At 42.0% G+C, this 25,415-nt stretch overlaps 4 protein-coding genes across 6 annotated transcripts; 2 read left to right on the plus strand and 2 right to left on the minus strand.

The window, feature by feature from the left end:
- Positions 1–1,235: 1,235 nt before the first annotated feature.
- On the plus strand, positions 1,236–3,700 carry LOC135626843 (cell division cycle 20.2, cofactor of APC complex-like). Its single transcript, XM_065132555.1, has 5 exons — positions 1,236–1,679; positions 1,854–2,129; positions 2,240–2,509; positions 2,599–3,189; positions 3,266–3,700. Exons 1-5 carry the CDS (start codon positions 1,536–1,538, stop codon positions 3,407–3,409), a joined length of 1,425 nt encoding a protein of 474 aa, XP_064988627.1. The 5' UTR covers positions 1,236–1,535; the 3' UTR covers positions 3,410–3,700.
- A 404-nt stretch (positions 3,701–4,104) lies between these two features.
- On the plus strand, positions 4,105–12,579 carry LOC135626842 (probable methyltransferase PMT21). 2 transcript variants are annotated; one of them, XM_065132553.1, is made up of 8 exons: positions 4,105–4,504; positions 6,264–6,543; positions 6,910–7,058; positions 7,204–7,399; positions 8,078–8,288; positions 8,920–9,592; positions 10,595–10,672; positions 11,848–12,579. In XM_065132553.1, the coding sequence occupies exons 2-8, from the start codon at positions 6,277–6,279 to the stop codon at positions 12,080–12,082; spliced, it is 1,809 nt and encodes a 602-aa protein (XP_064988625.1). In that variant the 5' UTR covers positions 4,105–4,504; positions 6,264–6,276; the 3' UTR covers positions 12,083–12,579. The 2 variants fall into 2 exon arrangements, with proteins under 2 accessions (XP_064988625.1, XP_064988626.1); XM_065132554.1 differs by lacking the exon at positions 6,264–6,543.
- A 1,337-nt stretch (positions 12,580–13,916) lies between these two features.
- LOC103972649 (protein Brevis radix-like 4) lies at positions 13,917–18,198 on the minus strand. Of its 2 annotated transcripts, XR_010492642.1 has the most exons (8): positions 17,892–18,198; positions 17,531–17,690; positions 16,952–17,124; positions 15,093–15,481; positions 14,889–15,021; positions 14,398–14,801; positions 14,107–14,335; positions 13,917–14,040 (listed from the first exon to the last, which is right to left on the minus strand). XR_010492642.1 is itself a non-coding variant. In XM_065133645.1 (7 exons), exons 3-7 carry the CDS (start codon positions 17,072–17,074, stop codon positions 14,257–14,259), a joined length of 1,128 nt encoding a protein of 375 aa, XP_064989717.1. In that variant the 5' UTR covers positions 17,075–17,124; positions 17,531–17,690; positions 17,892–18,198; the 3' UTR covers positions 13,917–14,256. The 2 variants fall into 2 exon arrangements, 1 of the variants encoding a protein (XP_064989717.1); XM_065133645.1 differs by having other exon boundaries at positions 13,917–14,335.
- A 2,562-nt stretch (positions 18,199–20,760) lies between these two features.
- LOC135627388 (transcription factor MYB3-like) lies at positions 20,761–23,810 on the minus strand. The gene is made up of 3 exons (XM_065133471.1): positions 23,491–23,810; positions 22,972–23,101; positions 20,761–21,346 (listed from the first exon to the last, which is right to left on the minus strand). The coding sequence occupies exons 1-3, from the start codon at positions 23,633–23,635 to the stop codon at positions 20,914–20,916; spliced, it is 708 nt and encodes a 235-aa protein (XP_064989543.1). The 5' UTR covers positions 23,636–23,810; the 3' UTR covers positions 20,761–20,913.
- Between the last annotated feature and the right edge of the window lie 1,605 nt (positions 23,811–25,415).

A 25,415-nucleotide genomic window follows, 5' to 3' on the forward strand; every position in this document is an offset into this window, starting at 1 on the left:
TAACATAAATGATACCCTAAATGATAGTGTTTCATAAAATGACACCCAGTTAAACTATATCCCATGCTTTTCATCATTTACTAAAAAAAACTATTTTGTCAAACCTAATGAAACCAACAAAAAGAGTCCTTAATTTTTTCTATTGATACAGGATGAAATGAAGAACTTATAAAGCTTTGCTCCCCAAAACTATCGATCATTTGATCCCACGATATCACCAAGAGTATCACCTGTGCTAACTCTCAAAGGATAGATGGTTAAATGGATGAGAAGACGGACAGGGCCCTTTGTCTCTTTTTTTTGCCAAGTGATTATTTTTGTTCTCTTTCTTTATATGTTGTGTTCTAACAATAAAGCGTATAACAAATGAATTAATAATTAATTGAATGATGGAATATATATATGATTTCTAAAATATATATTTTTTAAGAAAAAAATTATTTCATTAAATGTATAATAAGCCCGTGCTTTGGACTTTGGGTGTCAATTCATAAAGACTATATATATACGATGATCTATTGTATTAGATAGAAAGGATTATAATATCATAGTCTTACGTTCAACTATAACTAGTATATCAATAGAAGCACAAGTATCATATATTTGTTATCCTTACTTAATAATATAATTTATGTTATTTATACTTCATAAATATGATAAAAAAAATATTCATGTTTTCTGTCTCTAAGATCGAAATATATGCTTTCCAAAAACATAATTCTCAATGGTTTACAAAATATTAGCTAAGCATATATAAGTATTAATATATATGTTAAGCATAACGCAACAAAACAAAGTATGTTAATAGACTTGAATATAAGGTTAGGTTATAGCAATAAAAATTCATATAATTATTAAAAATAATAATTAAATTTTAATCGATCTTAAGTGAATTTAAGACTTGAATGAATTTGACTATAATTAATGTAAAAAAATAAATTTTAAATACTATGTACATACGCCAAAGGAAAGCTTTCATCCCCTGCGGAAATCCCGTGGCGTTGTTTCGCTTATCACCGTACATCTCCTTCATACCTGATCGATCATCACCGTAGGAACCTGCACGCGATTCCAACGGCTACTTTCTCCGGCTGTCTGTCGAAGGATGGCAGAGACGAGGAAGTAGGAACTAGCCGTTGGAGGGCGTCTGCCCAAAGAAACAACACGAACCCCTTGGATTGACCGTCCATATATAGGCCGAAACGGGGTGCCGTCAACATACCTTGCGTACAGCGACCCGCTCTACACCCCATCGTCGTCTCTCTATCTCTCTCTGCGAAGGGGAAGGAGGGAAAGCAAACTCCTCCCATCGCCTCCTCCTCTCTGCAAGCGATCTCTCTGTCCGCCCTCACCGGAGGAGAACGAAAAGCCATCTTAATTAAATTGCTGTTCTTTTGTATATTCATACTATTTGTTGTCTGATCGAGTTTTTGGTTGCAGGCTTCATCTCTCTGTGATTGATTTATTTCGTTGTTATCGTTCCTTTAGTATTTCTATTGTTTTCTTGGATTGGTTTTGCGATTTCTTCTAATCCCATGGACGCAGGAAGCTTTTCTTCGTCTGTCTCTTCAGGGAACCGTCGATCGGCGTCTCGTCGCCACCCTCTCCAGGACGTCCCCTCGAGGCCGTTCATGCCTTCCATGCATACCTCCTCCAGGAATCCGTCGTCTCGGCAGACTGTAAGCCCCTGTTCTTGCCTGAAACAGAACAAACACTGGTCGCCATTTTCTCTATTTATCTGCCCAGAATCATATTTGTTTCTGATCTCGATCTCTTGGAATTGTCTGTGTTTAGGATTCTAATGGTTCCTCTTAAATGTGGTTTTCCTTAATGTTCTTTTCGGACGATTACAGGGAGACAGGTTCATTCCCGATCGGTCCGCCATGGACATGGACGTGGCGTACTACCTCCTGACCGAGACGAGGAAAGAGAAGGAGAACGCAGCCGCAGCTTCCCCCTCCAAAGAGGCATATAGAAAGCTTCTTGCTGAGAACATCCTAAAGAACAGGACTAGAATTCTTGCTTTCAGGAACAAACCTCCTGCACCGGCACAGCCTTTCTTTCACGAAGCCGATGTCGTTTCTTCTCATCACGTTAAGCCTGCGAAGCAGCGCAGGTACATCCCACAGGTAATCTTTTTTGCTCTTCCTTCTGGTCTACTCTATTCTCGTGCCACGTTTTGCTCCCTGGGTTGCTGCTTCTCTTACCGGTCCTAGCAAATTCTTGTCGATGTTTTCAGTCAGCAGAGAGGACCTTAGATGCGCCGGATATCGTGGATGATTACTACTTGAATCTGCTGGACTGGGGGAGCAGCAACGTGTTGTCGATCGCACTCGGGAACACCGTGTACCTGTGGGATGCTGCAGATGGGTCTACGTCTGAGCTTGTCACCGTGGATGACGATGCTGGCCCCGTCACCAGCGTCAGCTGGGCTCCCGATGGGCGGCACATCGCTGTTGGCTTGAACTCCTCGGACATCCAACTTTGGGACTCGACCTCCAATCGCTTGGTCGGTGCTTTGTCTTCTTCTCCTCCTCTTCTCTCCCTCTCAACATCATATTTGTACTAGTGGTCATCTGACTCGCTGTTGTATCACAGATGAGGACTCTCAGAGGAGTCCATGGATCCAGAGTTGGTTCTCTGGCATGGAACAACAACATTCTGACCACAGGGGGAATGGACGGGATGATCGTTAACAACGACGTGAGAGTGAGATCTCATGTTGTGCAGACCTATCGAGGCCACCAACAGGAGGTGTGCGGACTGAAGTGGTCCGGATCAGGACAGCAATTGGCGAGCGGAGGCAACGACAATCTTCTCCACATATGGGACATCTCCATGGCCTCTTCGAATCCATCTCCCGGTCAAAACCAGTGGCTCCACAGGTTTGACGATCACATGGCTGCAGTAAAGGCTCTCGCTTGGTGCCCGTTCCAGAGCAATCTGCTTGCTTCCGGTGGCGGCGGAGGCGACAGGTGCATCAAGTTCTGGAACACTCACACCGGTGCGTGTCTGAACTCGGTGGACACTGGATCTCAAGTATGTTCCCTGCTGTGGAACAAGAACGAGCGCGAGTTGCTCAGCTCCCACGGATTCACTCAGAATCAACTGACCTTGTGGAAGTACCCTTCCATGGTGAAGATGGCCGAGCTCACAGGTCATACTTCTCGAGTTCTATTCATGGCCCAGGTACGGATTGATTTCTTCTCATTTAGGACAACAGAAGCATTGGTTCGAATTGCTGAAGGTTGTCATTAAATTGCAGAGTCCAGATGGGTGTACTGTTGCATCCGCAGCAGGAGATGAAACTCTTAGATTTTGGAACGTATTCGGAACTCCTGAAGAATCAAAACCTGCGGCAAAGTCTACAACTCGAACACCTTTTAGCAGTTATAATCACATCAGGTGAAGAGTGGAATAAAGAAGACTCCTCCCTGTTGCTGCAAAATCTGGACAAAATGACCAAGAAGACTCCTCTTAATCTGCAGATGCTTGCGGATGATGAAGACGCTTTCCTGAACATCAAAATCTGTATGTTTTGTCTCGTGAAGAAGGCAGTAGAAATGCTTGTATGTAAATTTATTGCATAGTGACTACTCTTCCGTGGACGTAGGCGATTGTGCTGCCGAACCACGTAAAAATCCTGCTGTCTCATTCTGTGATTCTTTTCTGCTGTGTTGTGTGCGTGGTTCCAATTATTATTACTAATTAGATGGTCATTGAAATCGTTTAAAGATGAAACAGACAGACCACAAACAATCCGTGGCCAAAGACGGATCCAATTATCATATAATATACTTTCTAATAAAAAATTAAAATAGTATTCGGATCAATTATTTTCACCTAATTTTGATATGAATGAGTCAAATTATTTATAACTAATATTTCAATTCAAAATTTAAATTTTAAGTTATGGCTCAAACTCAACATATATGTGAAATACTATTTTTAAAGAGTGAGACGGTACGGAGTCCCGCCCCCGTTATACTGGCCCCACCTAATCAACCAATCAATGCCGTACTCGTCGTGTCAATGTCAATCGCAGGTCATGAAGAAGAAAGCCATGAAAAAGCAAAAGGAGAAGAGGGAGTGAGAGCCAAGCAACGCAAATGCCGTTCCATCGATTACTTTCGTAAATGTTCCGATCGTTAACCTCCCTCTCTTGTTCTTCTTCGCTCCTCCTCCTCCCTCCCTCCGTGTCTCGGCCACGATCGTGTCAGGTGGTTGTTCTCGATTCATCCTGTTTTGGGGTCGTCGCCGTCAGAGGCCAGCTGTCAAACAGAAGCAAACAAGTTAAAGAAAGCTGCGTCTCTCTATGGGCGATTCGTTTGGCGTATAAATAAATGTCAGTGTCTCGATTCGGGCCATCAGCCGTCGTTGGATGAACTGAGATCTCTCCCTCTCTCCACATACCGCAATCCCCTTCCCTCTCCGCCTCTTCCGATCCGGAGACAGAGCGAGGGAGTGGACTGAGGCGAAGCGAAGAGGCGCATCGGTATCCGAGGTACGTTTTGTTTCTCTGGCTGACTGTGTTCGTCGATCTGACTCCGGTGACGGCTCGCGATCCGGTTTATGTTCTTGCCCAATTCGCACTTCTCGACATCTGCTCTGTTATTTGAACCATGGTGGCGTGTCTGGTATCTTCGTCTCCATGGTCCTTACTCGAATCGGCATGTTCTCGGCTTCGCCCTGGGGACGAGAAGTGAGATGTTTAACGCTGCACACTAATTGTTAGTGGCTCGGTTATTGTTCTCCGGCAGCTTGGCTTGCCGGCATCTCATCACATTTTATTTCGAGCATTCCGATTCTTCCGTCGGTTATAGAAATGGATCGAGCATTAGTAATATCTTGTAGTTGTGTAATTGGTCTGAACTCTGAAGTCTCTTCCCATCAGGATGTTCTCTATATGGAAACATTTCTATTCCTGTGAATCTGTTTGGTTTTCTGTCTAGAATCTTCCGCAGTTTGGCAATAATTTTGATTCAGTTCTACGTTTTTGCTTGTCATTCATTAATTTAATCTTTGATCTAATATATATATCTGAGATCTATATACTAGTTCTACTAATTGACACTTGATCTATGGCATGATGATGATGATTAGCTCTGTTAATTATTCGTGCAGTTGCTTTTAATTACCACATAGCAAATCAAGTTTGAAATAACATGCAGATAAAATTTATTTTAGCGCTGAAGATTCATTCTTCAATCATCTCTGGAAGAATATATTAGCATATGATGGCGTACATTCAGCTTATATGGCATGTTGTTAAGTCTCTAATAAAGATTAGTATAGTAGATCAAAGGTATTAGATAGTTGGCACCAATAGAGAAACAATAGTTACATTGTTTGTAGATGATATCACTGTTTCCTGATACAGTATCCACTATACCAAGAAACATGTGATTAAACATGCAGCTCGACTTCTTCACATAGACCTCGTTTTGGTTGCATGATTCTTTTAAGACTTTGACAAGTAAATTTCAGACAAATAACAACATGCTGGATTGCTTAACAAAGGCTGATGGTAATTTGTCTAAAAGATGAATAACACACCAAGGAAATTTAGATTTAAAGAATATATTTGGATAGATCTGTAGGTGTTGTATAGATCCCCCACAATAAATAAAAGACAATATAGAAAATAATGCTCTCTTTTGCATTTTTGAGTACAAAGAAGTGCTCAAGTATATGAGTTGTTCTTGCTGAGAGCATAGGTCTGTTGAGAATATAAAATCTTCCACATGTGCATGACCCTTTGTCCTTGTTGCGGTATGTATAACTTCATCTAACTCTTTTATGGAATATTCTGAGAGTAATTTGAAATAATAGCTTACGAAGATCGTTCATCATAAGAGGCTGTTGAACTTTATTTTAACAATTCATTCATGATGTTGCCGGATATCACATTCTTAGCCACGACATTTTTTTCCATTTATGGTTAAGAAGAAGTTTGATTTAACAATATTAAGGCCTTGTTGATATTAAATTTTCATAAATGATTTGTTTATTAAGTCAATCCTGACACCTATTCTTCTATTGATATGATGACCATAGACTGCTCTAATCTTTCTCAGGTTGAAAATAATGATAATTTATTTTTATGATTGTCATGTCACGCATGAGAAATGTATTATGTTCATTATTATCCTTCCTCTTCAAAATTTTTGTTGCACATTTTTACTAGAATGCTCATAGTTTCTGGTTATGAAATCATGAGATGCTTTACAATCATGGCTTATTTTGTTCCTTTCCTATTACAGGAAGGAAAAAAGAATGAAGAACAAAGATACTAAATCATCAGCATATCATGATACAAGTTCTAGGATCATACCGATGACTATAATGCTCATTGTCCTATGTGGATTTTCATTCTATCTTGGAGGCATCTATTTCTCTGAAAAATTAAGATTCTTTAAACAGGATGTTGCACCAGCGATTCTGCATAAGCAATCTGTAGTAGCTCCTCTTCGGATTGAATCTGTGGAATTCCCTGAGTGCAGTAGTGACTATCAAGATTACACACCATGCACAGACCCCAAGGTGTTTTTAATTTCTGCTTGCTAGTGTTTAGCACTAGATGTCATACAATCTTAGACATCATGGTACATGACAATAGAGAATATGAATGGTGACTGTTTTAGGTTTTCTCTTTTTCTTGGTTATACTCTAGTTTAGTGTATATTCCTTCAGTACCTTGCCTGTAGTTTCTGCTCCCTTGTTGATCCTGGAGACATGGTAGCATTCTCTGCCTATTGGTATTTGACGTTTCAAGTTTTAAGTCCCTGACATGCAAAGTTAATTAAACAACACAAGAAAACTAAATGTGCATGCATCTTGATGGCATGCTGAAAAAGTCTGTTTATATAGCTTTCTCATGGTCGTCAGAGCATTTTTCATTTTGTGTAGAGATGGAAGAAGTATGGCAACTACAGGCTTAGTTTTATGGAGCGCCATTGCCCGCCAATGGTTGAGAGGAAAGAATGTTTAGTACCACCTCCTGCTGGGTATAAGGTACCTATCAGATGGCCAAAGAGCAGAGATCAATGTTGGTACAGGTATTCTTTCTATTACCTCTTTAATCAAATTCTCTATCTTGTCTTTGTTAGCTTATCTGTAGATTTCTGCATGCTAAACACTTTCCATGTTGATACTTCCTAAAAGTGCAGTCATCATTTTCTTGCCTTTTTGTATATGGTCCAGAAATGTTCCATATGATTGGATAAACAACCAGAAATCAAATCAGCACTGGCTTAGAAAAGAAGGAGAAAAGTTCATTTTTCCAGGTGGAGGTACTATGTTTCCCAATGGAGTTGGTGCTTATGTTGACCTGATGCAAGATCTTATTCCTGGAATGAAGAATGGAACTATCCGAACTGCCATTGATACTGGGTGTGGGGTGAGTGCTGACCATTTATGTTCAGGTTAAATAAACAATATACTTTTCCTAGCAACTTTTTTGTAGGGCTGTATGGATGCAGCAAAGGGAACATGATCTATTTTCCTCATTCATTTTCTAGGCCCAGAATTTGCATACAAGTATCTTCGGATGAATGTTTAATCCATCGATTGATTCCTTTGGTTCCTTGTAGCTTTTAGATTTCATTGATATTTAGCTCAGCCAGGGGAATGGCTTTAATTATACCATACTGTATGTACATGCTTATTTTTTTTTCTGAAAAACTGGTAAAGAAGTTTCACTAGTTGGAGATATTTATTTCTCTTTATTGTTTTGTACATTTGACCCTAATATAGGAAGTTGAGAAGATGGCAATAATGAATATTCTCATCATAGCTTTTCTCCAAGATCAAACTTACTTGATATGGTTTTTATCATATTGTGTCCTGAACCTCACAGATGTGGAAAGAGAAATCAAGTTAAATGTTAGCTAAAGTTTCATCAGATCTGTCGTGATCCAAAGTTATAATACTTTAATCTAAGTATCTTTTAACCATACCTTGTTTGAATAGTACCTTGTTTGAACATTGCTATTATTAACTTTAAGTTTATATTATGAAATTAGACAAATGATATTTAGTAGCCCAACTAAATCATGCTTCTGATTTTCTGCAATAGGTTGCAAGCTGGGGTGGTGATTTGTTAGATCGTGGAATTTTAACTGTTTCTCTTGCACCCAGAGATAATCATGAGGCTCAAGTACAGTTTGCCCTTGAACGTGGCATTCCAGCAATTTTAGGCATCATTTCTACTCAACGTCTCCCATTCCCATCAAATTCATTTGATATGGCACACTGCTCCAGATGTCTTATTCCATGGACAGAATTTGGTAATCTTATGGCTTGTTGATAAGCATATATTGCTGGTCCATATTTGGTGCTCTCAAGTGTGTTTTTAGTATTAAGTTATGAAATATCACAGGAAAAGTCCTTCAAAAATTTCAACATATACATACATATAATGAGATTGCTTAAGAGTTTAACCTTCTTAGCAGGGAAGAAAGAGGGTCTGCCAAAACATGATATTTCATACTTCTTTTATCATGTTTCCAGTATTTATGTGTTGGTAAATTTGAATAGGACTTTTTTTGTTAATGTCTTTGTTTCCTATTCAAAAGAATCAAAACAATATTTGCATTCCACATTTCTACATATTTGTTCATATTTCATTTCTCCATAGTAATTTGCAGTTGAATCATGCCAAGTTGCTTCTATTCATTCTCAGATATTGTTAATAATCATTTTATGTGATTACCTATATGTCTCTCTTACTTTTACTTTTGAAATTTAACTTTTTATTCCAACATTAAATGGCTGATCCTTTCTTCATACCAAATTATGTATTCTGTATTGCAACTTAGATCTATGATCTTACCCAATTTGTGGTACTTACCAACATATAACTCTTAATCTACGTGATATTACAAATCAATGATCCTAAATGTTACATTCGTATTTCAGATGGAATTTATCTGCTAGAAATACACCGAATACTTCGACCTGGTGGCTTCTGGGTACTCTCTGGCCCTCCAGTAAACTATGAAAACAGATGGCGTGGATGGAACACTACAGTGGAAGAACAGAAAGCCAATTTTGACAAAATAAAAAAATTGTTAACCAGCATGTGCTTCAAACTCTACCAAATAAAGGATGACATTGCCGTGTGGCAGAAATCTGTAGATAACAGTTGCTATGATCAACTCAATCCATCTTCTTTTCCAACAAAATGTGATGACAGCATGGATCCAGATTCAGCATGGTACATACCACTTAGAACTTGCTTGAATGTTCCAAGCCAAAAGTTGAAGAAGTTGGCACTAAAATCTGCTCCAAGATGGCCCAAACGGCTGCATATGGCTCCAGAACGTATTGCTGTGGTCCCTGGTGGGAATTCTGGTGGATTCAAGCATGATGACAGCAAGTGGAAGGTGAGAGTAAAACATTATAAGACACTGCTTCTGGCCCTTGGAAGTGATAAAATCCGAAATGTTATGGATATGAATACACTATACGGAGGATTTGCAGCAGCACTCATCAGTTATCCTGTGTGGGTAATGAACGTTGTCTCCTCATATGGTCCAAATTCTCTCGGTGTGGTCTATGACAGGGGGCTCATAGGAACCTACCATGATTGGTAAGCCACTACTTGAATAAGAATCCAAATCACTTTGAACTACCTTCTCATACTGATTTCTCTAATTAAATCTAGATACATACATGAATAAAAGTGAACTAAGCCAACTAAATCTTTTCTTAATCAAGTCAGTGCATCTGGAACTAACAAATAAGGATTCTTTTCGTGTGTCTGGATGTCTAAATGGCGAAAGAGCCTTGCATGAAACTTATAATAATCTGCTTTGTGTACTTAAGTTTTATGACACTGTAAATCATGCAAGAGACTCTATCTCCTTCAAGTGCCTTCTTTGGTGTCTTCTCATCTTTCCTCATATCTCGTGAGCGCTCACAATTCTCTATCAGAATCAAAATTTTGTTACATAATGATGTTGAGTGCATTAAACTTGATGAATAGGATGAAACAAGCTCTGAATATCTAAATTAAGGTCATTTGAAATATATTCTATCTGGGAACTTCAATGTTTCTGCTTTCTGAGATACTACATGTGGAAATTTTGCAAAATGAGAAGGCGTGATGCACTTGTATCCCAGACAATAAATAACAAATTGGTGTTCTTGTTCTGCTTCCACTGTTGAATCCATATTGAACTTACCTATTTTCAACTTTCTCTTCCCTTATCATCTGATATAATTTTCACCATCTTTGGAATAGAACTTTTTCAGGTCAGCTGTGTAAGCAGTCTTTTTTACTGGATCTGTTAATGAAAGATGCTTATGAAATATGCTGTTGAATCTACTGCTGGAGTTAGCTCATTACTTTATAATATTCTTCTGTTATCTTAGCATTGATGTATGTATTATGCTGTGAGTTAGTTCCAATGGCGTGTGCCCACTACTCTTTGGATACAAAACTGCCACTAGCTTTACAGTCATTTGCATTTATATCAAATTGTGACATCCGTGTCTAAAGTTTCATAACTTGTTTGTAGTAGTTTATCACAAGAAGACTTTTTAAATCGACTCAAGTATTTACTATGATCCTTCAATTTTTTTCACATAGGTGTGAGGCATTTTCAACATATCCTCGAACATATGACCTCCTGCATTTTGATGGGCTATTTACTGCAGAAAGTCACAGGTAAAATGCTTTAGACACTGTTTTTCTTTTCTCTTATTTAACTGGTCGCTAGTGACCGACTGAAGATGTTTCAACTAATGCTCGAAATAATATGCCCCTGAACTTGGTAAAGGTAGTATAAAACTGCAGCAGTAATTAAATGGAAAGCTGAACATTATCATAACTTTTTTCTAAGGACAAGATCTGATTTTGTCATAATAGAACCACACTTCATTGAGGACTGAGGGCACAGGGCCCTTCATTATGGTGATTTATCATGATTTGATTTGTTGAAGAACCACTTATATGCATCTCAGTGCAAGTAAACTGAGAAAAAACAAGCAAGTTTGTTCATTATATTCATATGGTTTTGATGGCAGCCATTTGAAAGAACTTACTTATTACTGTTTATTACTTTGGTCAAAGAGATATGTGTAGTTTCTTTGTTCTTGTAACAGAAAGAAAAAGAAAAAGAAATTCAAAGGAGCGTCAAAAGAGAGATTTTTATTGAACAGTTGAGAGACTGCTTGAAGTTAGTAGGTAGGTCTGGCAGGACTCTTAATTGGAACAACTTAATGACTTAGCCAGCTAGCTTAACTGGTGAAGATTCTAAGCTAGTGTTGATGAATTCATAACAGAAACTAATCAAACATTCTGAAACTCATCTGACAATTAGGAAGAACAAAATCTCAATATCTTGATAAAATTGTACTCCATAATTGAGTACTATACTTTGACACTGTAAAGTTCCACATGTCTCTACTGGGACATGTTCCGAGGCACCGTTGCTGATACGAAGAAGGTCTGACACCACAGAGCGATTGGAAATATCCTGAAAATAACTTCAAAGTGGGTACCAAAGTTATTGCACTAAGCACAAGTTGTTAGTTTTCTTTCAACTACATGGCTTCAAGGTGAAGCCAATCTCTGACATTGGGAACAATTTCTGTTCTAGTCTTAGTATCCATAAACATACATGATTATATATCCATCATTTACAGTGGGCATGGACCAAATAATGCTGGATAATGTTTTTCTTTCTAACCCTTTGGTCAAAAATCTTGTGTCTTCTATCAAGCTGTGCAATGTTCCATTTGATAACTAGACATTTGCACCGTAAGGTGATATTGTATGTGAAGACCAAATGCAATGATGTTCATGTTTATCTATCTTGACCTTTGCTATCTTCCTGTCAGGTGTGAGATGAAATATGTGCTCCTCGAGATGGATCGTATTCTGCGTCCAAATGGGTACGTGATAATTCGTGAGTCAAACTATTTCGTTGAAGCGATAGCAAGCATTGCCAAAGGCATTCGATGGGATTGCCAGAAATATGACACAGAATACAATGTAGAGAAGGAGAAGCTCTTAATATGTCAGAAGAAACTATGGTATGCAAAACAAGGTCAGCAGTTAGAAACCAAATCTTAGTATTCAATCCTGAAATAGAAACATAGCAAAAAAAAAAAAAAATCATTAGAAGCACTCCACTATTAAAAACATAAAAAAAAGATTTCCATAATGTTCCTCGTATCATGCTTGGGCACACTTGAAATTTTACGATTGGAGGGGCGGCCTGTCCTGACTGCTAATACCTTTATGACAGTCACAAAAGTTACTGGAATAATAGTTCTTCGAAGTTTCAATTCGTCATATATTCCTTTTAGAAGGATTTAAAATTTGTTTTGGAGGGTGGGATTCAGGGTTTAAAATGTAGTTGTATTGTGTATATTAGATAAGTATGTGAGGCCTTGACTTGGATAGGATGAGCTTTACAATACAGCGAATTGTATGTTTCTGGTGTCATAAGGTGTATCTCAACTTTTTAGTGTTGCAATTTGCTTCGAGATTGTATACCATGTCATGTTTGTAACTGAATTGACTATTATTTTGTTGGAATATTAAATTAAACTTGATGATTAGATACACTTTTGATTTGAAAGTTGTATTTAGAATAGGATTTCTTGTCCTAGTTTTAGGTTTCTATCCCTTATAAATACAAGATTAATGTATTGTTTTAGAAACACTGATAAGATGAGATAGAGATTAAAGGGAATGAAAGATCTAAGTTCTAAGACTTCAAAGATCGTAAGTTATTATTATGAATAATAGATTTTTTATATATTTATTTTTCTCTATGCTTCTATGAAATTTCTTATTCCCAACATGAAAATTCATAGTAGTCAAGATTTGAAAAAAAAAATATAGAGAGAAAGAAAAGATAAAAAGAAAAAAAATCTGTTCTTCGTGGTAATAACTTAGAATAAACTTTAAATCCCTCGATGTCTTCTAGTTCTACCTTATGTTGTTTTTTAAAATATTGACGTAGAATGATAATAAAATTAAGAAAATATTATTAGAAATGATTCTAGTAAATTAAATACGAGAGAAATCAACTAGAGAAGATTATTTAAATACTTGAAGAGGCCTTTATTTATTATAAAGGATTCTAGCAAATTGTATGAGCTTAGAGGAGATCTTTATTTATTCTGGTCCTAGACCTTGAAAACTAGTTAACTAGTAAGATAGAATAGAAGAAATCTAAAAAATGATAAGTTGACAACTAAAAAAACAAAGACTATATTAATCCCTTTTATTTGAGAAAAACACTTGCCCTCGAGTTTATGTCTAAATACAATAGATTCTCATTTGAAAAATAGTTATGTAAGTTTACAACATTAAAAGTCTTATAATGAATTTTATGTATCTAAAACTTAATTTGTTATGTACAATTCTATAGCCCATTATGATCCATTATAAGTCTTTGAGAATACTTCTTAATTTATTATGCTAACACCGAGAGCGAGACTCTTATACCAACTAACGTAGAACGAAGATAAAATTTAAAAAATTATTAAAATTTTGTTTTAATAAACTAACCTTATAAAGGAGGATAAGAGCAATCAACTCCTCGTAATACTTGAAGATGTTGTTTCTTAATGATTTAACGGAGATATTTATTTATACTAATTTTAGGCATAAAAATTAATTAATTAGTAATATGAGATAAAAGAAACATAAAAATGATAAACGAATAACCTTAGATCCTTTCAAAATAATCTTCTCGTGCTTGTTCTACAATAACTATTAAATTAACTATAAGAGGTGAAACCAAGACTTTTAACTTCAACTTAAATAAGGACTTTGACCATATTGAACAGATGTTAGCGGACATGAACGAATTAAGACCAAAGGCCTCCGTTCGGCCAATCTCCGTCGACTCCGCTAATGATATTACCCTCAATAAGTAGTCCCAGATAAAACAGCCAAAAACGCCCGGACATCGCCGCTGGAAACCATACGCACATTTCAACGAACAACGAGAAGGGAAGAACCCACTCCCATAGGCCTTTCAGTACTTGAGCCATGGGACGGTTCCTGGATTCACCCTGCACCGATCCTTTGTTACATAAATCAGACGACAAGACGAGGGCCCATCCATATAAATCTCTCACCCTGGGGATGTTCGAGTCAGCAGGCAGTCAAAACGCATGGTGTGCTCGTCGACAGTCTTGTTTTCATGTATATTCCCTATCAGTTGGTATGGTGTCAGCTGTTACCGCGTCCTCGCCGACCAGATAAGAGTCGCCAAAACCGGAGAAATATCACAGGTATTGAGCTTGTATTCTTTCTCTGTTCTCCTCCCACCACTGCTTTGCGCGGACCTCCCCGAACCTTTCTCGGCTGAGGAAAGCAATCGTTTGATTCCAACGAGGAAAAAGAAGAGGAAATCAGGAAAGTCTCACCTGAATCGGACGCGACGAAGCTCTCGGGTGCCATCAGCCAGTTCCCGGATGGTGATGTAAACGCCGGGCTCGTCATTCTCCACCCACTCAGTCACGTCGAGGTCGCTGGCATTGCTGATGGAGATGGAGGCTCTGGACGACGTGGTGGTTCTCGATGCGTCCATGGAGGAGCTCTCTACCTTCACTCCCGAGACACCAACCGCAGAAGCAGCAGCAGCGAAGGCTGCGGGATTGAAGTACTGTGGGAGGAGGAGATGTTGGGAGGGATCGGGGACAGGCGGGCAGTAGGCTGCTTCCCCGGAGGTAGACGGTGGGACATACGTGTTTGTGGTGAACCGCTCTTTGACCAGTGGATCGCGGTCGGATGGCCCATCCCTCGAGTTGAATGATGACGACCACTCCCTCTGCATGTCATTGTTATTATTATTATTACCGGTTCATTGGTTTTTGTTTGATTGCTAGAAACGAAGGAGACTGTGCGGTATACCAACCTCGCCATCGTCGGACCCGGGCGGAATAGGGAAAGCCTGGCGGCTGAAACTCCGCACGTTGTACAGCTCCATGATCCGGTCGTAGTTCTCGCCCCACCACCTCTGCGCTTGCCACTTGTTGAACATCTCCCGGCTGTGTCATCCCACTATCCATAAGTATCAGAAGAAGTCCCAAATGTAACATTTAAATCAAAATATGTGTACCTGAACCGGATACGTTTGAGGTCATTTCCAGCGCCGCCGGGAAGGGACACGAAGGTGATGTGGACGCCGGGCTCCACCTGTGCCATCCACTCCTTGGGTTCTGCTTCCTCCTCCGGCGCTACTACATCCTGCTCTCCTCCCTCCTCTTCATGCAGGCCGACTTTGTTGTTGCTATAGCTCGAAAAATCCCATGCAGGCGTCGAGCTCGAGCTGCCTGCCGCCCCGATGCAGTCGGATTGGCTGCCAGCATCGGAGGCGACGTCTCTGTCAACGTAGGAGCTGCGGTGATGGTAGTGGTGATGGTGGAGGCTCTTGCTCTTGCCCAACGACGAGCTGCTACCTTTGCAATGGCGATGCGTGCCGGAGAACTTCAACATCATGTCCTTTAACTGTAGACGATAAACTCAAAGCTAATTACGGTGCTCCTTTCGTTGGACTCGCAGCAAGAGGTACAATACATGAATGAATGACTAGAGCCAGCTGTGCCACCTTGCCGTGTCCCGTGCCAAACGATGATGATATCAACCGCTGCACCATGTAGTTAATTGTACAAACATAAGCAGCATCCAACAGGAGGCTTTCGAGTGGTGTTTAGACCGCCGTACTTTATTTACTAACTGGCAAATCTGGATTATATTAACAAGTCTAATGAAGCGGATCTGAATGATTAGCTGCTACAACAATCACCACTTTGGGCCATCAAACACCGGCGAGGCCGACAAACCGGTTGGCATTCGTGATTATGTTACCGCAATGAATTCTTAATTAACCACCTTCCGATGTCGATTGAAGCATCGGGTGGGTACAAAGCCCACACATGGAGAGTGGATTCCGACAAGATAACATGGTGAGATCACTATGGTCGCAGCTCATGTTCCTTCATAGGACGACCGAACGGACCTACTTGTCGATGGGTGCAGCTCTTCTGATAAAAGAAAAAAAGGTCTACAGGCCACTGCATTTACAGTACCGGTCACACACTCTCCAGGTGCCACAATAATATCTAATCGTAAAACAAAGGGTGGGTAGTTCAACACGAAAGTTTTCAAGCGCTACAATCTGGCATGTCATGACCTGAGAAAAGTTGCTCACCATTAATTGCTTTAGATGTGACAAAACTTGCAGGGTAGGAGAGTAACCTTTGGGTGCGCGTCATGCCCTGAGAAAGGTAAGGTAGGCCCCCAGAAAAAAAAGCTAAGCTGCTGCCTTGACCATGAGGTAACTACCACCGTAGGTAGTAAGGGTTCAAAGGAGACTGTAGTGGCGACGGACCACCACTCTGCCCCTGCTCCATCCCGCTTTATTCTCCGTCCTTCGGTGGTGCACTCTACCCAATCCTCGTCCTTACTACACCCAATGGGATCCCTTTCTAACAAGCGCTCCTTTTTAAGAAGACCCGAGGCCATATCTTCCCCACCATCGAAGAGGAGAGAGCGAAATGACCTCTATCCCACTCCTACCTTCTGGGGACCGACGAAAATACCAACGTTCCATCGCTGTGTCCATCCCCGGCCTCAAAGGACGAGTGACCTAAGTGCTTTGCTGGAAAGCTACCAGTTGTTTAACCCGCTATCCTCCCTTATGTCCCCTTTCATTTTCTAAGGATGAACCAACAGGTCTTTTATCTCCCTTGGGTGCCACCCCCTGCAATGCTTCCAAGTTAATTGGTCCAGTCCATCCTTCCAAGTACCACGCATCCTGTCACTACAGCAACTATTTGTGCGTGCGGCAAGTGGTCGAGCAAATTATGAGTGTGTGTGTGTGCGCGCGCGCGCGTGTGTGTGTGTGTGTGTGTGTGTGTGAGAGAGAGAGAGAGAGAGAGAGAGAGAGAGGAGGGAAGTGGTTGATGAAGACGGAACCTGAGATGTGAGGCTTTTGACGGCGTCTCTGGAGCTTGGTTTGTTGGGTGCAGGTGCAGGTGCAGCCGAATGGTCCTCGCCGTCTCCCTGCTCGTGCTTGGAGCACGCGACGCAGGCCAGCATCGTCGAACTTGTCCTTCTGTTTCCCACCACCACCAGCAGAGCCCCCCTCCCTGCAAGGGAAAAGAAAACAGTCAGTACGCCGCAGCAAAGGGAAAGGCTGAGCCCTGCCCGACGATAACAACCATTCTACAGCGGTTTTCAACAGATTCGGTGATTTTCCCCAATTCCTTCTTCTCTTTAAGCCAGAATGGAGAGAGGACGGAGACTGTCTCATTCATTACATGGATTGTCGCCTCTTGACTCCCAAAGGGATCAAAGACATCCAACTCACTTCGTACTTGTGCAACCCAATATGGACGAAGGGACGCCAGAAGAGTGAACGGAGGGGAAGTTGTCAGACATAGCTCGATCGAAAGGAGACTCCGTAAACATACATGAATGTAGATAAAAGAAACAGAAGAGATATAGAAACCCAAACTTTAACGATCGAAATAGCCATCTCAAAGATTAGCTTACCGCTGATTCTGGCACTTGTACTCTTCTTTGCTCGATTCTTTCTTCTGTTCTTCGCTGCAATCAAATCCTCGACTACTTGTAACAGAACAAACTCAACTACTCGATCTCTGTTGCGAGCCGAGGAGTTGCCTCTGCTCTCAAATCGTTGAGGTCAAAATACCTACGAAACCAAACACAAGATTACAGAGAAAAAGAAAAGAATCGATCGAATGACAAAACACCATGTTGAAATCACAATCAAAACCACCCGATCAACTCCCCAATTCACAAGCGAGAACCGACTACTTTTCGTTTCGAAGACCGAAACCAAAAGAAAGAAAACAATCGATCGAGCGAATAGGTTAAGCCCCTAACCTCTTACCTTTCACCGATCATGCACTTCTTCGACTCCCTGCTCTCGATTCCAACTGCGGCATCAGAAATGAATGCGTTGCAACTCCTCTTACGATCTCTTCATTCTTCACCAGCGGCTATCGGACGAGAATCGAAACGGCTACTAGGTTGGGGTGAGGATTGAGATCAAGGTGAGATTCCCCCCCAATTTGTTCTACTTCTTTAACCACCAAAAATTAAAAGTAGCTCCGAATTCCCAAAGCCGAGGAAAAGCATTCGCCGCTCCGTCTTGGGGTTTCGGTTCCCCAATGGAAGTGCAGTGGAAATGGGCGAAGAAGCCCGCTCCCTGCGCTGTTCTATATATAGCATAGCGTCGAATACCACCGGTCATCTGTAGCAGCAGCTGCATCCCCTGTAGGCTGTCGTCCCGTCTCCACCTTTTTTCGACGTAAAACGGCCCCGTCATCGTCCTTGCATACGCTAACCGCATGCAAGATCTGAGTCGTCCATCGCCTCCATCATCTCAGAAACCGAGCTGTCACGTCACCCTTCCCTTCTCCGACGGGTCCCATCTATTGGACGGCGTCGATCTGCGGTGTGCCATCCACCGCAGCGATGGTTCGGTAACCGTACGATCCGGGCACCGCCTGCTCTGTCACCCCCCACATCCTTATAACCCGCTGATTGGTCCTCATCGCACGGGCCCGTGACACCGCGTGCGCACTAGCCAAGTGACATCACTATATCTGGACCGTCGGATGAAACGACGCTTAAGTGATGGAATAGCATCACCGACGAGCTGGCCCAGGTGGACGGCTGGGATCGATCGTGATTCCGTACGATCACCAGAGTTGGCTTAAGGAAACGAGTCGTCCGATGCTTCCAAGACACTTGAATTCTGTTGGGTTGCTAAATGGTTATTTATTTGACTTTGTTCTAACGAATTCATTCCATTTTCTCCTTCTTGTCCGGTTGACCAAAGACAAAGAGGTCCTCGGTCTTTGTCCGGTTGTTTGATGTATAGCATAGAAGTAAGATCGTAAACAGATGTATGATAAAGATGATCTATTTCCTTTTTCTCTAGACGTCATGGGATGTCCAGAAATAGGGGCGTAGCTCTTATTTAGAATTAGTTTAGTACGGTACGATATGCCATTCAAGATGTGTGCCTGTATAAATGGTGCATGTAAGAGATCTACGTACCCGGAAGCATGCATATGGATATGGTGGTCAGTTTGACTCGTATCCCGTTATCGAACGGTCAAGAGGGGCATTTAAGGACGTCAGGGTCCGGTACGGAGTGCAGCCTTAGACTGCAAGCCACCGGCAGCTACAGGTGGCTAACCGGGCGACACGGCCGGAGCTACGGGTAGTCGCCGGTGTTTTCCCTTTTTTTGTGGGTTCAGGTTGGCTTGGGATGGAAAGGTCGTGCAATTTTTTGTTGCTCTCGATTCTTCGGAGGTCGTCCGTAACAATGAGAGAGGCATAGAGAAGCATTGGAAGGCGAGACAGAATGAAGGTCTGCAGCAAAGGAAGGCCCAACCGGAATGCGATCCCATTCGCTTTGAACACCACCGCACACTTTGTCGTCTCGTTGCTCATCTTGCATCCGGCCGGGGGCTCTCCAGCCCAGGTAAGAAGATGACAGTTATGTATGCCTCTCTCGCTCTCTCTATCTCCCAATGTTGTTTTGGACAAGATACGACGTGTTGAGAGTAAAGCATGATTTAGATCGAGTAGGACTGGTGTAACATCTCTCATGCTATTCTGGGACACGACAAGACGTCTCGAAAGCAAAGTGTGATTAGATTGAGTAATTATGATGGACTTTTGGACTGGGGTTCTTCAAGCACAGTCACCCGAGCGAGTCAAAGAACGTCCTTGCGCTACAGCGCCACTATGCGTACTTGCATGATTCCCCTCTTCCTGCGACTTCCATGGAAGGACCGGTTCTAAAATAGCTTCCCAAGTAAAGCTGAAGAGTTGCATGCTTTACGACTTGTGTCCTCCGGGTCAAAATGTACCCACGCCTTAGACCAACGCTATCTACTTTACCGGGTTGGGTCAGAGGCGGGAGAGGATGTTGGAGACCAAAGCAATATCTTGTTCACTTCTTTTCGGGATGATGGATCTCGCTTGACTCATCGGCGTGCTGCTGTGCGTGGCGAAGAGGAAGGGGGAAGGGCCCCTTCCACTGCAGCGTCCACCTTGACCAATAGTTCTATGACAGCTGAAGGATTCTACGCAGCGTCAAGTCTCCTATCACGAGCCATGGGTATCACAGGCACCACCTTGCTCGAACCAGACAGCTACACAAGGATGCCGACGTACACCTGTTGTCGGTCTAGCTCTATCTTTCTTTTCTCGTTTTATTTGCTCCTAGTTAATCTTCACCATGTCCACACGTCTCATAGCCTGCCACGCGTGACATGACTGGTCATGATAATGTCCACGTTCTTACGTTTGGATAGCGGCTGACGTGGTCTGCACTTGACTTGCCATGTCATCCTATCGTTAGGAAGATGAGTTCCTCACTCCACCTTCCATGCTTCCAGGATAAAACACTTTTTTGGTGTTTAATTAAAATTATTATCTTTTAAAAGAATAAATAACGAATGTGAGATTGAAGCTCTAAATCTTGTAATATCTTGGAAACATATGTACATTGAGAGTATATTTTAAATGTGAATCGGTGCTTAGTAAATTTTTCTCAAATTCTATATGTTATAATAGAAAATCTCTCTACTCTATTGAGAAAAATTATTATCGACAACATTCATCGTATCATTGTGTTTCGACCTCACTTTATCAGCTCGATGAACCGGGAGACGGGGCCCAGTTCTTCTTGATCTTTGGAACGAGAGAGGTGGGCGGGCCGCGGGATCTCTCCATGCGTCACCTACAAAGCTTTCCAGGCCCCGTCCATATCTACCTTAACATAGATTATATACATATTTATATGTAGATGTGGGGATCCAACATAATTGATCGGATCAATCGTCTCGACACAAATGTCCAGTAAAACAAATGCCACCTTCGAGAAGTAGCCATCAGTTGAGAAGGTAGGACCCGATATCATCCTCGTAGTTCATGAACTTGTCCAGATCATCAAACTCAAATTCCAGCGTGCTTCCGCTGCCATCGGCTTCTGTTCCGACGTCATTCCCCGTGCTGCTACCTCCATCCAGGTTTGTGATCAAGCTGAGCAGCCGCTCCAAGTCGAACTCCGAGTGCAGCTGCTCGGCGGCAGCGCCACCACCACCACCACCGCCCGGGTCCATGGCCGTGGCGACGAGGTCACGCCGCGACGCCAGGATGCGGGTCGGGAGAGGGCGCGTGAGGCCACCGGTGCCCTCGAGCCGCTTGTTCAACTTGAGGTTGAGGTCCTCGATGGTCAACGGCCTCTTGCCCAAGTGTGCGTTCCAGTAATTCTTGATCTCATTGTCTGTTCGGCCCGGCAATCTTCCCGCTATGAGAGACCATCTGCAGCACAAGATCGAGGACACGTCATCAGATGGACTTGCAGAGAGTCGTTCTAGAAAGTTGAATTTCCGCTATCCGATCGAAGTCATTCTGGAAAAGGACAGCACGATGGCCGGCCGGATCTCACCACACCTTCCTTCAAACCAAACGGTCCCCAAGGTGTGATCGGCATTGAAGTTTCGTTACAACGAGGTGTCTCTGCCTCTCGTTGATCGCTTGTTAATTAACCAGACAACTATAGGAGGTGCTGCTGTCGGACTGTGTCGTTGGCCATTTATTGATACAGATAAGATTTCCTCGGTTAAGATTTTTGAGGAAATCTCCAATCAATTGAGAAAAATCCTCCCTATATAAATAGCTATCGAGAGTTCACTATCTAAATGAACGAGACAATTACATCTCATAGTTTCTTTTATGATTTCTATCTTTTTATCTTCTTCGTTTAATTCTTTACATGGTATCAGAGCCTTCTTCCTTGCAAATGTAGGCAGTTCTGCCGAATGGAAAGAGCAGTGCTGTTGCTTACGTCTCCTCCTGTGCCGTTGCTTCCTGTTCTAGAGTCGGAGACTGCTCGGCCACCTCCTGCCCTCACAAGAACCTCGCCTACACTACCGTGGTGGTCGTCGTCCTCGCAACTGCTCCTCGGCCAGTGACATCTCCTTCTCGTTCCCACATCTCACTCGAGCGTTGCTGCCATCCTTACCGCCACAGCCATCATTGCCTTCCTGTGGTAACAGGAACAATTACAGTTTTTATAGCTTCCATCTGCAGCCACTTCCCCGCAGCAAATTCTCTACCACAGCAAGCTTCAACAGTTGTAACTGCAATTACCCGCAACAATTTCTCTACCACAGCAGGAAGGTAGTGATGGCCATAGCAATTGCAGTTCTCGCTCATCTCTGTAGCTTCCTCACCCATCGCTGCAGCTTCCTATAGCTTCCTCGCCCATCACTGTAGCTTCCTCAACCATCTCTCCATCGGAATAGAACTTGGGATCTTGTGAAGCCATCTTCGGGTAAGAAAATTGTTGGATGCAAATAAGATACTATTACTGAGGGAAAGGTCCTTGTTCAGAAAATTCATACGAAGGACAATCCAGCTGATATGCTTACGAAGCCTCTTCCAGTTTACAAGTTCAAGCAATGCTTAGACTTGGTTGGTGTTCATTGTTGGTGATTGCCCGTTGGGGCTTTTATGAAGGAGGTGGAGCAAGTTTTGTTGGGACATGCCAAGCTTGTTATCTCCTATTGGAATTATAAATAAGGGTTTGAGCTTTGAAGTCACCACAAGAAAACCCTAAGTATTTGTTTTGGGTTTAAGTCCATTAAATAGTTTGGGTTTTTTTTGTTTAATAGATTCGGGTATTTTATGGCTTAAGAACACCTTCCTAAGGCATATTTGTAATAGTCCCTCTTTTATAGTAGTGATTTGCTCATTCTTTATCCGTGGATGTAGGTCAATTGGTTGAACAATGTAAATATGGTGTTCTTGTCACATTTATTTTTTTTCGCTTTATTATTTTTGATGGGTTGTCAAAATTACCCTTTGGTAAATTTCCTATGATTAGCTCTAACAAACGGCACTAACAGTGAGTTCAACTACACTAGTGATGGAAGAAGGGTTACCTGTTCCCAAGTAGGTTGTGAAGTCGGATGATAAGGTCTTCTTCCTCTTCCGATATATTGCCTCTTTTGATACCGGGCCTCAGATAGTTCAGCCATCTCAACCTGCAGCTTTTACCGCATCTATTCAGCCCTGCCAGGAGAAGAACGGAAGAAGGCATTGCAGGTTGTCTTAATGAGTGTTGTCCAATAGGTACTATAGGAAATTCATATCAAATAGGGAATACGAAATTTTATAGCAAAAAAATCTATATAGTTGATCTTGAATAGTTGGGACTTAAAACCTTATTATTGATGTCATCAGTAGCACCTTAATGCTTGAAGCTACAGCAGCAGCCATGGGTCGAATCATGGTTTCTTGGCCATCACAAATTTCTTTTGAGGTCTTTGCATTCATCAATTTCTAACTTCTAATGCACAAGTCCGAAGCTTGGAATGGAAAGACAGAGCTCTACTGGCTATTAGACGAGAGAGAGAGAGAGAGAGAGAGAGAGAGAGAGAGAGGTAAGGAAAGAAAGATACCAGCTTTGGCGGGGAGAGTTCTCCAGTTCTTGTCGCCATGGATTCTGACGTACTCCACCAGCTTCTGGTCCTCCTCAGCAATCCAAGCGCCTCTATTCGCCACGACGACCACACCCTTGTTCCCTCGTTGCGTCTTCTTCACCATCTTCCTCTTTGGCCTTACTCAAAGAGTGATGGAAACCGAGCTCCAGCCGATGCTCAAGTATACAGATGATTACTGTAGCGGTACCGCTATATTACGGGAAGCAGTGCAAGTCGGTGAGCGGTCAGGCTATAGAGTGCAGAATGGGGGCTGGAGATCGAATTGAAGTGGCAATTACAGGAGCTTACATCTTCGCATTTATATGTGATACCTACAACATCCCTACAGCTCGCACCATAACGTGGCTATACAGCAGCCATAGAGAGGAAGCGGTGGTGAGATTTGAGGACGCATCAGCCCTCGAGAGCACACGTACATGTATTCATCACACGATGTGGATGCCAGATGACTCCCATCCCCTGTAATCCAACCTCAACTTTGTGTGGTTTTCCGGCATAAGCCTACAGTACCTCTGTAGATGAGTAGGTACCTTTCGTTAAATTGAGCTCCACAGGGTGGATAGGCATCCTCGGTTTAATAAGACTTTTGTTGGAGATCGACACTAAGTGGTGGCGCGCTTCCATCTCCACCGCCCGCTTGCATTGCATTCAGTAATCCTTTTACCATTGCCCGGAACAATGACAGGCGAGGTTGGTCCACTCGGGAGAAGACAAGACAGGAAGTAATTAAGGACTCATCAGTTGTCTTATCATCAACGTGAGAAATCATATCGCCTTGGATGAGTTGTCTAGGATAGTTAGGTTCAACTAATAGTCTCTCTCTCTATCTCTCTCTCGCTCTCTCTCTCTCTCTCGCTCTCGCTCTCGCTCTCGCTCTCGCTCTCGCTAGGAATTGACATCATTAAAAGAAAAAACATATCTTGGTTGCACTGTCAGAGGATGTCATTCTCATATCGTTTAGGGATACGAAAGGGAGAGACATGTATGGCGAGTACGGAAGTGCTGTTTCATCCGCCGTGAGTGTCGTCTCAATCCAACGTGGTAGCAGAGCTAACTGGATAAAATTATTTGATATAAATAAGTTAATAGCAACTAAGATGATCAAGTTTGAACCCTTAAAGAATGAGACCAAATAGAAATGAAATAGAAAGAAGAAGATTGTATTGATCAAAACAATACACAATACTCCATATTTATACATGTTTAGAAGGGAGAATTTTCGTCAACAGAAGAGGATTTTCCTTAACAGATTTATGATATCTTATCATGTAGTTAGGGAGATCTTGACTGTTATTGCGGTTGTTATCGCGAGAGATCTTGATTGTTATCATGCCCCCACAAGAGAAACATGTAGTTGATGTTTGATAACTTGTTCTCGCACAAAGTGAAAATCGATGGCGATGTGTTTCATGCGTGAGTGGAATACCGGATTGGCGCATAGATAAGTGGCTCCAACATTATCACAATACATTGTAGGAGTAGAGTTGATGTTGAAGCCAAGTTCCTTGAGGAGATTCATGACCCAATTGAGTTCTACAGCTGCGGTGGCAATGGCACGGTATTCAGCTTCAGTTGTAGAATGTGCAACTGTCTTTTGCTTCTTGGAACTCCAACTGATTGAATTAGGTCCGAGGAAGAGAATATACCCCGATGTGGATGTTGTCCCGTGAAGATATCGCAATATTTGTTTGACTGCAGACCAATGCATAGTAGATGGTCGATGCATGAATTGAGATAATTTATTGACCGCAAATGAGATATCCGGACGGGTGAGAGATAAATACTGTATGGAGCCAAGGACTTGACGGTATTGAGTTGGGTGGCTTCCATCACATAGTTTGAGCAACTCGCCAGTAGACAGAGGTGTTGTAACTGCCTTCGCA

Source organism: Musa acuminata, chromosome BXJ2-11 (genome assembly GCF_036884655.1).
Source record: "Musa acuminata AAA Group cultivar baxijiao chromosome BXJ2-11, Cavendish_Baxijiao_AAA, whole genome shotgun sequence".
In the NCBI taxonomy this organism is placed as follows: Eukaryota; Viridiplantae; Streptophyta; class Magnoliopsida; order Zingiberales; family Musaceae; genus Musa; species Musa acuminata.

Coding starts and splice junctions, on each gene's coding strand:
- LOC135626843 (XM_065132555.1), top strand. CDS start 1,536: ATGGACGCAGGAAGCTTTTCTTCGTCTGTCTCTTCAGGGAACCGTCGA. Junction 2,130..2,239: donor AGCGCAGGTACATCCCACAG/GTAATCTTTTTT, acceptor CGATGTTTTCAG/TCAGCAGAGAGGACCTTAGA. Junction 3,190..3,265: donor GAGTTCTATTCATGGCCCAG/GTACGGATTGAT, acceptor ATTAAATTGCAG/AGTCCAGATGGGTGTACTGT.
- LOC135626842 (XM_065132553.1), top strand. CDS start 6,277: ATGAAGAACAAAGATACTAAATCATCAGCATATCATGATACAAGTTCT. Junction 6,544..6,909: donor CACCATGCACAGACCCCAAG/GTGTTTTTAATT, acceptor CATTTTGTGTAG/AGATGGAAGAAGTATGGCAA. Junction 10,673..11,847: donor TTTACTGCAGAAAGTCACAG/GTAAAATGCTTT, acceptor TCTTCCTGTCAG/GTGTGAGATGAAATATGTGC.
- LOC103972649 (XM_065133645.1), bottom strand. CDS start 17,074: ATGCTGGCCTGCGTCGCGTGCTCCAAGCACGAGCAGGGAGACGGCGAG. Junction 15,482..16,951: donor TCAAAAGCCTCACATCTCAG/GTTCCGTCTTCA, acceptor TATCGTCTACAG/TTAAAGGACATGATGTTGAA. Junction 15,022..15,092: donor CTCAAACGTATCCGGTTCAG/GTACACATATTT, acceptor GGGATGACACAG/CCGGGAGATGTTCAACAAGT.
- LOC135627388 (XM_065133471.1), bottom strand. CDS start 23,635: ATGGTGAAGAAGACGCAACGAGGGAACAAGGGTGTGGTCGTCGTGGCG. Junction 23,102..23,490: donor AACTCTCCCCGCCAAAGCTG/GTATCTTTCTTT, acceptor TTCTCCTGGCAG/GGCTGAATAGATGCGGTAAA. Junction 21,347..22,971: donor CACAACCTACTTGGGAACAG/GTAACCCTTCTT, acceptor CTTGTGCTGCAG/ATGGTCTCTCATAGCGGGAA.